At 39.6% G+C, this 14,183-nt stretch overlaps 1 protein-coding gene across 5 annotated transcripts in view; it reads left to right on the top strand.

The window, feature by feature from the left end:
• macrod2 (mono-ADP ribosylhydrolase 2) overlaps window positions 1–14,183 on the top strand; it is a 398,938-nt gene that overhangs the window by 158,734 nt on the left and 226,021 nt on the right. For all 5 annotated transcript variants that reach the window (XM_019366420.2, XM_019366419.1, XM_019366416.2 and 2 more), the window contains exon 5: window positions 2,564–2,680. In XM_019366420.2, coding sequence (XP_019221965.1) covers window positions 2,564–2,680 — 117 coding nt within the window. The remainder of the gene's footprint in view (window positions 1–2,563; window positions 2,681–14,183) is intronic.

The raw sequence follows: 14,183 nt of genomic DNA, 5'->3' as shown, positions 1-14,183 counted from the left end.
CTGTGTCTCCTTTCCTATTTCAGGCTACAATTTTTTTTATTTAAGGGATAATTTGCCTTCAGAACTGCCTTAATTCTTTGTGCCACAGATTCAACAAGGTGCTGGAAATCTCTTTAGAGATTTTGCTCCATACCCTTATACATTCGCTGTGGATTTGTCAGCTGCACATCCATGATGTGAATCTGCCGCTCCATCACATCCATCTGTTGGACTGAGATCACTATGTTCACTATCACTATTTGAGTATACAATGTTCAAGAAATCGGTTAGAAATTGTTTGAGCTTTGTGACACTTTGCTTTATCCTGTTGGACGCAGCCATCAGAAGATGGGTACACTGTGAGCATAAATAGATGGACATAGTTTGCAACAATATAAAATGATGCTCGGTTGATACTAAAGGGCCCAAAGTGTACAAAGATATGTCCCACACCATTACACCACCAGCAGCCTGAACTATGTGATAGAAGGTAGGATAAATGGATGCAATCCTGGTCCTACCATCTGAATTTCACCACAGAAACTGAGACTCATCAGATCAGGCAACATTTTTCCAATCTTCTACTGTCCAGTGTTGGTGAACCTGTGTGAATTATAGCCTTAGTTTCCTGTTCTTAGCTGACAGGAGTGGTGAGTGACGGCTGTAAGCCATCTGCTTCAAGGTGCAGAGTACTGCACGTTCTTCTTCTGCATAGCTTGGCTATTTGCGTCACTGTTGTCTTTCCATCAGCCCGAAGCAGTCTGTCCATTTTCCTCTGACCTCTGACTTCAACGAGGCATTTTTGCCCAGAGAACTGCTACTTACTGGATATTTTCTCGTTTTTTGGATCATTTTCTGTAAACCCTAGAGATGACTGTGTGGGAAAAGCCCAGCAGATCAGCAGTTTCTGAAATTCTCTGAAAAGACCAGCCTATCTGGCATCAACAACCACGCCACGTTCAAAGTCGCTTTACTCATCTTTCTTCCCCATTCTGATGCTCGGTTTGAACATCAGCAGATCAATTTGACCAGGTCAACATGCCTAAATTGCCTAAATCCATTGAGTTGCTGCCACATGATTGGCTAATTGGATATTATGCACATTAACACACCGCACATTTAAATAGGTGTACCAATTTGAATTAAACAATTCATGTTTGCAAAGATGCAAATAGACATTTGTGATCTTGTTCGCACAGTGGATATTATAAAAATGCCGAGCCCACAGCCAGCGCTACATCTGCTCTTGTTGTGTTAAGTAGCTTTCATTGGCACCACAGCGATCCCTCCTCATATCCACATCACTGTCAAACTCTTGTTACTTTTTTGAAAAGCCATCAGGATTCGTCTCTGTCAAGTGCCTGTCCCTCAGTCCATTAAAGATGATTGATAGAGCTAGAAAATCTTCCACCCAGCTGTTGTTGTTGACTCATCTCTGAGAAATTGAAAGGAGCGGAGAAAAAGACCATCCCTCATCAAAAGACCTTTTGTCTGTGTTGACGATGTGAAGCAAAATAGATTTTAGAAGATAGGTTATAACTAATCTCCAGCCTTTTTTTTAAGATGCTTTTTCTAGCTTTGCATAGGAATAATTATTAGATTATAGATGAAGATAGTGATTAGTCACATTTTTCTTTAATCTGAATATTACAAAAATGTTTAATGTTATCCTGCAGGCTCTTAATTGTCTGATCTCAACTCTTTTAGTTTTGATAGATAAAGTTAGTCTGGGAGGCTTTTCCCCTCCATTGATCTCGTCTTAACGAAGAGCAACCAAAAAAATGGGTACGTGTGGTTGTCCAACTGCCACTGTTTCCTCCTACCTGTGTTTTCCTCTAATGGCCTGTGAGGATTTTTACAGGACAACTTGAAGAGGATTTTATCATGTTTCAGTGTGATTGATAACATGCTCTCGGGGGGATGTCAGGCTTTCAGAGACGGATAATGCGGATTTCTATCTCTCTGCCTTCTCCTGTAAGACGTGCCATCAATCAGATGTATCATGGCCTTAACCTGGTAAAATTAAAACCTTAGATAGGTGGGGGGATGGGCAGGGGTCTCCGTAGAACCAGGACACACACATCAACCGGGAGCATGACAGAATCAGAACACAGATCCACATCGTGGCAGGCTCACCGCAGAGAAGAGGGTGGATTCCACAACGGGCCAGAAAATACAGTTAATGATCGGACTGCATATCGCTGTTGACAGAGGAGAGAGATTACAGGAAGAACAGTCTCATTTTCACTGTGTGCGGAGGCGTTATTAGATCCTAGCCCAGCTAATTTCATTCCTAAGCTTGTCAATATTTACCAGCAATAGGCACAGCACTCTATGGCAGACGCAGCCTCCCTATAGAGAGGAGATCCAGCACCAGGGAGCTGATTTGAAAACGTAGACATTCACTAACCGGAATCAAACTCATAAACATAATTTTCAGCTTGTTGCTGGTTGTTTGTTTTCTCATGATAAAGCACGCAAACTCCTAATTAGCCCAGCTGGCTTGGGATATGTCGAGTGCCTGGTTTTACATGCTTCTCCTCAGGTAGGCCCTTACCTCTCTTTGTATGTCTGTTTGTTTCAGTTGATGGCTGCATACACAAAGCGGCTGGGTCCTGTCTGTATGACGAGTGTCACTCGCTAAATGGCTGTGAAACCGGCAAAGCCAAGATCACCTGCGGCTATGATCTCCCTGCAAGATGTGAGTATCAGTAATTATTAGCCTTTTCTGTTTGTTTTTGTAATGTGCGCCGAGGTGCCTTCCGGGATAATTCTCTAATTAAAACTGTTGCCATTGAGAGCTACATCACCTGACAGTGAACAATAAGAATTAGCGGTAAACGTTAGAGTGCGCTTTCCAGTATTAATTTGTAAAGTTTTTATAAAATAGCTCATTTCTTTTCAAACACAAAGCTTCTGAACCAGCTGGCAGATTGCTCTTACTTTGCAATATTGCCAAAAAATCATTTGTAGGGATTAAAAAAATACTTTTTTGTCTTTGGATTGCTTTTAGATTTAAAGAATTTTGTCATTTATATGTATATGTGTATTGTATTTCAACCTGAGGCCATTGCTCCTGTCATTTTTGGGTAAAGATGATCGCTTTTGCAAACTAAACACAAGCACACATGGCCCCACATGTCTTATATACACACTTGTATACTCTCATATAATGACTGAGGTCATTAGTGCCAAAAACAGAGTGGGATGCATTTGATGTTGAACAGAAGAACCTGTGAATCCAAATTACTTAGTTTTTAGAGCTCATTTGTAATAAATAGGGAATTGTTATTTGGAAGATAATTAATATGATTGGTGCTTGCTGTACTGCTGGATGAGAGTGTCATCTGCACACAAACAAAGACATTAAGGAAGCTATTAGTTGCTTAATTTGATTGATTTTTCATCCCTGATTTATTCCGTTAACAGATCACATAAATCTTGCTATCATGAAGATGAATGAATAAATGATCAGAATTTGGACTGCACAGTTTTCCTTTTCCCTCTGTAACGGACATAATGTTTTTTAATCAAGTTAAGAAAGCCACTGCGTGTTCGTCGTAGACATTTCCAAATGAAATTCTTTTGCTAATCGTCCTTAATACACGTGTCACTTTTCAAACTTTGTCACGAGCTCCTTTCCTTGCAAACTTGAAATGGAAAACATGACAGGAGTGAAGAAATGTCACTTGGTGTAATTCGGTCGAGACAAACGTCCCAGCAGTCCTAACCTAACCCTGAAGGATTTCCGTGAGACAGCCAAGAGAAGACATTGAGGCTCAGATGAAATTAGGTTGTGTTAATACGGTATGTCGTAAAGATGTCAAACAAATGGAGCAGATAAACTGCGAGTCTGTCTTGTGGGCAGCAAGTTTAAGTGTCTGCAGCTCCAAAACAGGGTGCACCGTGACAATTTAATAACCTGCAATGTCACCTGGGAGCAATCACGCTGCCATTGGGTACTGTTATTGTAATTATCTCTGGGCAAAACACCTTCTCTACGCTGATAACTCGTTATAGATTGTGTAGTTCTTTACCAGGAACAGCCGGTTCATTTCTGAATGTGATGTTATTTTATATTAAAGCATCTTTACTCCGAGCCAGTATCATCTTCTAGCTCTGATCACTGTCATAATAGCGTTGTCTCTCGTCTGCTCTCGGGGACTGACAGTTGCTTTACTTTTCTTTGTGAGCTCAGCTCTGACAAGCCTAAAGTCTATCCACACTTTGGATTTTATTCTTTTTTTTTTTTTTTGCATTAATTTCTGTCTCTGACTTATTTGTTCCACCTCCACACACATTATAAAGCTGCCGTGACTGCAAACAACATCTTTTCACTGTACAAAATCTCAAATAATAGTCTGTCCACCCCCTCACCACGGAACAAAGTAAACAAACACGACAGCAGACAATTTTCTCATTTTTGAATTTCCCTAAATTCAGGGATGTCACATGTGGGCGTATCAATAAAAGGGTAAAAGCTTGCAGTGAAATAGCAGAGTATATTTTTTATTAATTGAAAGTTAATATTATGTTAATGGCCCTCTGCTGTGGCTAAAGCTGAATACATAAACTGGATAAAATGAGTTTTTAAATGCGTATAATGAACTGAACGTAGCAGATGGATCATCACCATTGATGAGAGAAGTGTCTGTTGACGATGCAAAAGTAGCTCTGTGGTCAGTCTCATGCTTAGAAGCAACTCGCCCGCCTTAGAGAACATCTAAGTGTAGGCTGCTTCTTTTTATTTCAATTTATAATAATTATAACAAAATCTTAATTATATATGTCAGTCTAAATAATGTAGAATACAGTTTGAATTTTTATTTTTATATGGTGAAATCAAACTGCAGAACATGGTCCCTGGATTTTAAATAACATAAGGTTGTTTGATACAGAGGCCAAAGGGAGAACAAGCACATGCATGAGTGAAAATTCAAGAAATGCATTATAGATGTGTGACAAATGAAGGGAAATCCCAATGTGAAGGTCCACCGTGTCTCTCCATTGATCCTACTGAGTCAGCCTATCACATTACTGCACATTACTACCCTAATGCAGGCACAGAGGCTACTTTCAAAAACATAAGGTCAGTTTTTATTAACCAAAGCTGAATACAATAAATAACTCCATGAAAGTTCATGAAAATGAACAAGAACAGCAGCAAAGGTGCAGAAGAATCCAGGCTGGTAAAAAAAAAAAGGCTTCCAGAATACACACACTCAAAACTAGGCACAGATCAGGGCCTCATGCCAAAATCCAGGTTTAGTAAAACTCACTAGAAATACAGTTAACAAAACTCTGATTCAGATTAAGGATACACACATTTAAATCTAACAGATTCAATCTGGAGTCAGAGCGTCTCCATGATTCCTTCCCCGCTGCTACATTTGAACCAGGTAACTAACACGCTTATATGGATGTCAACACGCGTAGCGAAGCACCTTAATTTGGGTGTGCCTAATATCAAGTAAACGGTGTCTTATCTGTTTCTCCATATTTTTATCTTCAGTTCCTGCCACGTTTTGCCCCTATCACGTTACAACTGAGTAATTAGATTTAAAAATCCAATCTCCGGTCCTATGATAGATTGAGGGACTGTTCAGGGTGTATCCCGTCTCTTGCCCTGTGACGGCCGCGGTAGGCTCCAGCCTCCCTGCCCATCCTGTTCTTTGAGATAAATGTCATGGCCCACACATGTTCATAATTTTCAGTCCTCTGGATTAAAATGGAGGGTCTGCTCTTTATTTACTCATTGATATAGTGAATCCTGGTTTTGGAGCTCCACTGATGATGGCTTTCTTTAATTACTGATACACTCTCTTGATCCAGAGTAAAATACTCTGGTTTGATCAACTCAAATACCCAGACTCGAAGGTTTTGGTTAGACTCACACTTTTTTCCTGGAACATTGCATTAGAGACAAAGGTGTGTGAGCTAAGTTAGGTTTCGTATCTCATTGTGTTGCCTCTCAAAACCAAACCAACCAAAATTGTTGTTATGTTCACAGCACATGTTGTTTGCCACATATTGATTTCTGTAGCTGCAAAGACATTTAAGCTGTCAAACAACACTGCGGTGTCTGGGTTTAATTGGTGAGACAGATATCATATGAACCAACCTGTTATTGAACTAACAAGTGAACACACATTTTGTTTTACATTGTTAGCATTTTCACTATGTAGTAACTCCATACTGTATCAACAAGCGAAAGATCCCCAGTTCAATCCCCGGAGGAGACATAAATCCTTTGGGGTTGCGACCCAAAGGGCATCCGGCCTACAAGCTCTGCCAAATCAAACATGCGGCGCTGCGGTGACCCCCTGTGAATGAGGGAGCAGCCAAAAGCAGCTTTAGTCATTTCAGCATAAATTAAACTTTTTACATTTTTAAATTGTCAACAACAAAATATAATTTTTGTTTCTCACTGCATGCAAAACCGCTTCTGCTGACGCATATCTGCAGATGGTGGCTCCACGGCTCTTCCAAAGTGAGAAGAACACAGACAGATGGACTGTTTAGCGTTTACATCTTGGCAAAGCACAATATTTCCAGCGTGGGCATTCTCTTTCTAGTTTTTCCTGAACATTAGTCGGCTTCTCACAATTTTCTATAAACATATAAATCTCTTAGAGCATTGCAGCCTTCTTTGGGACTCCCCTCTCTGGAATCTATTCCACTGGATGTAATTAGACAGTCTAAACATACAATACGAAGAACCAACTGTATATTTCTTTGCTTTTAATTAGGTTTGCAGGGATTTAGGCTTGGTTTCGTATTCTGTGTCCAGAAGTCGTCTAATGACTTTGCCAACAATGCATAGAAAGCCATTCATCACGCCATGTGCTCGGCTGTTTCTCTTGAAATTATAGCGTTTGCGGAGTCTTAAGTGTTATTTAAAAATATCAGCCAAGGTGTATCATTTTTCAGTAGAAAAAGAAAAGAAGATTAGACTGGTCAATTTTGTTGTTTTTGCAAGAAATTGAGAAATGACAATTTAAACCTAACACTCGAAGTCACTGGTAAAGCAATAAAATGCTTCCTTGTGTCCCGGAAAACTACTTAGTGCCCATGGGGAAAAAAGAAGTAGATCTGAAATCAGAGTTGTCCTTGTTTGGAGATTTGATGTGCCGAGGCAATGGAAAATGACCGGGCTAACCTATCCCATATCAGCCTTTTTTTCCCCCCTCAAGACAAGAAAATTGCTCTCCATTACATCCTTCTAAGCAGTTCAGACTGTGAATCCCAGTGGCAAATGAGCCTTTCCTTTAAGAAGGCCAAGCACATGTGGGACTGATTATTATGGGGCTGGCCCAAGATTATTTATCAATGACAGTAATTACCCACCTACCATAGCGGAAAGACTCCAACAAAAGAAAACTGTCTATTACATCAATCTGACAAGGAAATTGTCTGTTTGACCTCATGTTAGACAAGTTACTCATCCGTCCGCAGATTAATGATCAAACGAAAATACAATGTCAAGTGTAACCAGCTATGTCTCATATTTACGACTTTCCTACTGGAAGCTGAGTCTCAACACTGTGCAGTTATTCCATTAGCGTTTACGTTAAAATGTGCACCATACTTATTTATACCACTTCAGTTGCTCTCCTCTGCTCGGTTAAAGTTGTACTCGACGTACCTATCTTAAGATTTTATAGCTTCGTTTGAAATATATCCATATGCAAAGCATTTTTTAATGTCATTGTTACAACTTTGTCTCATATCAAAATGAACTTTATTGCTAAAACGTAAACACATTTATTAGCTTTTCTTTAAATCCTTCAAGTTCTACAGATGGACCAAGTAGTCTGGAACAACACTGTTAAATAAAGCCTTTATTGGCCTACGGCCATGTGAACATGAACGTTTACACAGGACTCTGTGTAGGCTGCTGAAAATTAAGCACTCTTATTGCTTCCATAGGAATTAAGAGGTGCACCCAGGTGCTGCTTATCAAATACAGTTGATTAAGTGATCAACAGTAAGTGGGAGCACTTCTATAAAATAGAAGATTTGGCTGTTTGTTGGTGTGGAGCATTCAGGTGTTTGTTCACATGCATGCCACAATCATCTCAGGAGTCTGCACCCCAGCAAACTCACCCTAACGTCAGACAATGCAATGCAATGCAATGCAATGCAATGCTAAAAAAAACAGGAGCTGCATCTCAAGCTCCTCAGGCTTCATTTGGCATGTTAAATGCTGACATGCTAGTACAGTTAGAACAAGACTGAACAGGTTTGGCTTTTTTGCCAGAGCACAGTCTCTTCACTCTGAAAATAACAGTCTTTGGTTTGTAAAGTTTTGAATCAGCATCCGAACAAACCACAAATGTGCTTTGGACAGAATGGAGATGTTGGACCGTAATGCACTGCATCGCTTTTGGTGAAAACAAGCACAGCATAGCAGCACAAACACCTCATAGCATCTGTCAGCACAGTGGAGGGGTGATGATTTGGACATGTTTTATAGTTCCAGGACCTGGGCACATTGCAGTTACTGAGTCAACCAATAAAATACTCCGAATAAATAACACCTAAATATGTAATAATGAGTAATAGCTAACACCTAAAGTGTGCAACAGGACAATGATCCCAACATACCAGCAAATCTTTAACTGAATGGCTGAAAAGGAGACGAGTCAAGGTCAAATGCTGAGGTGAGACCACAAAAATAGCTGTGCATGAAGAATGCCTGCAAACCCCAATGAACTGAAGTTATTTCTGCTAAAGGTGGTGCAAAACTAAGCTATTGAATCATGGCATGTACTTAATTTTTACAGGACTGCACAGAGACCTGTGAAAACATTTTTACATGACTGTATATGTTACAAACTTGTTTGTCTTTTACCCTTTAATGAAAAATCATCATCATTATTATAAAAAATCATAAATATAGCACACTTATTCCAAATTACTACGACTCACACAGCAGGCAAACGTTTGAAAAGCCAAATTGGAATAATCCTTTAAGTAAAATATAACTCACTTAATGGCAATAATCTGCATTTATCTGGTGCTGTTACGGTAATTTAAATGTGTGACAGTTTGTAGGATGATATGCAGCGGCTGAACTCCACAATGGAGATGTCTGAATCTTATCATTATTATGCGGGTCCACTAGTCCGCTCTAATAACGTTTAGCAAAGACCTCGTGGGTTAATCAGCACTTGCACATTTCAGCCCTAGCTGTCACAGTAGACCTAGAAAGTATTTAGGGTTCAAACTAGAGGTCTGCTTGAGAAAGTTAATGTCCCAGAGGAACTTTTAGATAGAGGTTGGATGTTTTCATTCTCCGGTTTCATCTGAAATCTTTTACCCAGTTTTGTTTTTCTCCCTAGGGCTACTTTAGATTGACAGTTCAAAACATTTGCACTGTTTATTGTTTTGCCTCCCCCACCCCCCGAATCCATTATTCCTTGAGCTCTAAGTATATGCTTTAAATAATAAATCATATTTGGATCCAAGAAAGATGGGCCAAGATTTAGTTTTATCGTCTTGCTGTCATAACAGTGGCCACTTTCAACTTTAATCTTTAATTATTTGTGAACATGTTTTTATTGAGCTTCTTTGTTACATGAATGCAACAGTGCTGTATTCATTTATTTGTATATCTAAAATGTCTGCAGTCGCATTGAGCAAAGAACATGTTCAGTCTGCTATTTCACAAACTCTTTAAAAGAAACGGTGATCATTGAGATTCATATGACGTTTGTATTCGCTCTACATTATCAGTGGTACGGTTTTAGATTTCAGCCTTTGGAGTATTGCCTCTAGCCATCCCGCTCTGATAGTGTGGAGACACAACCTGATCCATGCAGCACTGAGATCCTGGCAAACCTTTGATTACTCTCTTATCTAAAACTAGATGCTAACTGTTTTTGGCACACTCAGCTGACGCTCTGTGTCGGCAATGACTTTGCAGTTCTCCAGTTCGCACTCAGGCTTTGCTTGAACAACATATCACATCACTTCATTCATGTATTTTTTTTCATACTGCTGCCACACGAGCCGGCTGGCATCCTGTGTCCACTGAAACCATACTGTGGTTTTAGCTTCTGAGTGTGTGTTACTACGATCTAAGATCTTTAAAAATATCAGAGCTCTCTACCCTTCTGTTTTCACATGACATTGTAGTTTGGCAGCATCTGGCAGACAGAGCGACTAGATCTAAAGGATGTTATTTCTGTATCTGTCTCACTTACCACCATGACTTAACCGCTAAGTAGAAAATCATTATATTTATAAAATAAGTGTCTATACAATCATGTATATTATTATGTTATTATTTTGTAACCATCTGAACTGTAACAGTAGCTGACAAAGGTGAGAGGTTATCAGTGTAATCACTCTAGGTCAGCTGTGTCAAACATAAGGTCCAGAGCGCTGAGACTCCAGTGCAACCTGGAAATCTGAAGGAGGGCATAGATTTTAGACTTTCAGTTGTATTTTTATAAGTTTTACAGCTTTTCCTACTGATAAAGTCCTCCCCCATGGCTGTTCCTCCTGCAAAGTAATAAATAAACATTTAAATGACCAAAATCTCTTTCACTTTCTACTATAAAAATATCTTTTTTTTATAGTGGTTCCACAGGTTAAAAAAATGAAATTTTCTGGGAATCAACAAAGAATTTGTTGTATTATTACAGAACATTTTCTGTAATTTTACACATCTATTTTTTTATAATTTAACTCCAAAGAGTCGCGCTGACAGATTCACCACATCAGCATTTCTCTGTCGTCTAGAAAAGAGACGTACTGTTGAACTTGGAATTCTTTTTTTCATATATAAAGATATCTGAGTATTTCAATGTGTAGTTAAACTTATTTACACTGACAGAAAGGGGAGTTTCACTGATCGGGCCCACTTAAGGTCAAAGTGGGCTGAATGTTGCCCAGATGTAAAATGAGTTTGACATCTCTGCTCTCGGTAATTCTCGTCTACAACAAATCTCATAGCAAGTGATGTATTAAAGAATGAGTATTTGCCATGTTGCTCTGGTTTATTTTCACAAAATATTTAAATACCAAGAACTGATTCTTGTTTCCAGTTAAAACTCTTTAGACGTAATACCTATTGAGCTAAACCATCAAATGCACACTAAGTTATTTTTTTGACAATCCTGTGGAAAACCTGTGGAACTTACAGGACCGCAGTTAGACGAAGCACCTTTGGGAATGGCACCCTAGTTCGTTTCACCTCCTTCTTTATCTTCTGCTCTCTCTCAGTACAAAATGGGAGTCTCTGGTGTTTACTGTAACTGCACCTGTGCTAATAATACTAATCACACGCCTGTGATAAATTTTTCTCTGTAATAGCATGAAGAATCTTTCCCATGCCCTATTTAATCTGGGAGACCAGGCCGTCTGTTTCGTCTCTTTCCACTCAGCAAACACAGATAAATCACAGCAAAGTACCCGCTATTAGTAAGTGACATATATAGCTCATTCTGATTAAATTATCCCCTAGAACATTATCATTCTGCCAAGCTTGTTTTTCATAGTAGTCTCCGCCCCATCACATCCGGCGGCACCGACACATTCGGAGGACCATCGGACAGCCCATAATTTGCTAATCTGGATACAACCTGTTTACAAGATTTCATCATATATAGTAGTCCTGTCGGCCAAGGTTTCACTTCAGGTGTGATAAGCAGTGTTTGAAGGGTTAAATCCTCCATGGAGGAGGAGATTGTTGTCATTTTTTCTTGCTTGATTATTTTAGGAATGATAAGGATTGGTTGATCGGATTTTAAAAAAAAAAAAAACGTATTATTTACGCATTCAGTGTCTGCCCAGTCTTTTGAAGCCAAAGTATAAATATAAATAGAAATAGATAGAGGCATTTTATTGCAAAAGCAGTTAGTAAGCAATTTAGTGGCCTCCCTTTTCACAAATAAAACGGCTAATGGCTTTATCTCTTCATAATGCATCAAACAGAAGTGGTGAGACTGCTACAAGGTGTTTCTTTTTCTCATTTTGAATTCAAGTCTGGAGTTAAAGAAATCCTTTGTTGCAGCAGATAAATTAGCGGGGCTTAAATCAACCCTGGTGGCCATCGCAGTCCCAGCCACACGCACACAGCGCTAAGTCAACGTCTTCTCTGCTGCGCACTGTTAGCACTCACATCATAAATGTCACTTCATCTCTTCACCCACACTCCATTTACCAGGCGGGCTCTGCCACGGACTTTCTCAGACAGTCTTGATTGTTTTAATGTTTTTGTCTGGTAGCTCGGTGGCTCGGCCTGCCGGTTGTTGTGTAGTTTTAAATATAAAAGCTGAACTTTTTGTTGTAATAGTGGCTGAAGTGATTACAATCTTTAGTCTGAATAAAAGAAGGCATTAAATCAAGGAAAGGTGAAAAGCTTAAAAAAAAAAAGTAATAAACCTTTGTAAAAAAAAAAAGAAAAAGAAAAAATAGCCAGACCTTGCTGCTGGGTTGAAATTTTAAGCTGTTTGTGATTATACACTCTAGATTTCCAAGATGAATTAATGATAGAATTAACTGAGTATGAAAAGGAAAATAGTATATCAAGGAGAGGCCTTTTTTGTATTATTTATGAGACAAAAACTGCTTCTCCACACTAATCATCTCACTCTTTAGCTTACTCTTTAGCTCAAAGAACAGAATAAAACTAAATTCACTCTTTATCTGTGAAGTCTCACATACTCTTCTGTGTCGCTCTCCTTTCAGATATTTGGGTTTCCTTTGTTGGCTGGCCTGTCAGTCTTCCAGGCCTCTTGAGAACCGGAGTAATTTGGTAATTTTGCCTAAACGGCGATACTGTAATTATGTGGCATCAGCTGCCTAGCTGTCAGTGAGACGGCCAACGGTCATTCATCACCGGGAAACTAGAAGTGTGTGTGTGTCTCTTTGTGTGTTTGGTGGTGGTGGGGGGTGGTCGTGACTGATCGGGTAAACACGAGCAGTAAGAAAGTGCGGTGGTCTCTCACAAAAATGGCTGAAAATAGGAGCTGAGAGGCCTTTGGAGTAATGGGGTGCAGGAGTAGCTGCAGCCTGTGTGGTAGACTGGTTGTTTGACTGATGGTGTGGGGGTGGGAGGTGGTAGTGGCAGCGGTTGTTTTCTGGAGGAGGGGGTGAAATCAAGGCGTGCCCGAGCCCCAGGATGACAGTGATGCGTCAGGAGGGGTGGGGTGGTGGCGGCGGGAGGGGCTTGTGGGTGGTAGATGAAGTGGGACCAGTGGAGGGTCAGGTTTGAAGTGGAATGTGGCAGCAGTTCTAATGCAGTACTGCCGTCCTATCACACACAGCTCCCATCTGTCCGTGAGTGAGCCAGGCTTAATGAAGGCTGTCGTTACAAAGGGCTCATCACCCAGCGGTGGCACATTTACACACACAGAGAAAACCATCACTGGTGAAGTGTTGCAGCTGCCAAAATCTGTTATATTTTTTAGCATTTTGTTTTAATGTAGAGTCTATTTTTTTCATACCACAGTAGCAGGAATGGTTCTAGCTAATACTATTTCTTTAGCAGTGATAATATTAGAATTCCTATACAGGGCAGATCACATGTGTAGCACCGCCTCGTGTCATTCCTTATATGTTGTCAGTTTAAGCAGTGGCAGTAAAAAACCTTGTTTTCAATAGCTCTATAGAGCATTATTAAGAATTTGGCCTTGAAGGACAAGTCAGAGGTCAAATATCACCTATTTTAAATCTTAATGCGATACTTTCAATATGTTGACAATACACACCACAGTTGTAAGAATCATAGTTTCTAAGTTATAAGGCTTTTTGTCAATTTTCAATAAATCACAATAAATCGCTGAGCTGGATTAGAGTTTATAGAGAGTCATATGTACTTGAATGGATTGTTAACATGACTCCACCCAGAATTCAGTCAAAGGTTTTCGAGCTACAGTGTTTACAGAATGACATGCAGTCAGGTAAATGCTAGCAGCAACACAACCTCCTTGATGGAGGTAATAAAAGTAATAAATGAATAAATAAAAACACATTTAGAAAGTTTTTCTTGTTTTAAACTCTACCTTTAGTCTTTCTTCTTTGAAGACTTACTTTTGGCATGGGAATGCATGAAATGGGTCTTTCTTGTTACTGCCCATACTTGCATCATCGAATAGGGGATTTTGTGGATTACTGCCGCTCCAAATAAAGCGTTCCTTTAAAATCTCAAATAATGACCAATCTGTGTACATATATTGTCAATTTATTGCAAT

This window comes from Oreochromis niloticus, linkage group LG13 (genome assembly GCF_001858045.2).
Source record: "Oreochromis niloticus isolate F11D_XX linkage group LG13, O_niloticus_UMD_NMBU, whole genome shotgun sequence".
NCBI classification, from domain to species: Eukaryota; Metazoa; Chordata; class Actinopteri; order Cichliformes; family Cichlidae; genus Oreochromis; species Oreochromis niloticus.
This window is presented reverse-complemented; position numbering and strand designations above follow the sequence as displayed.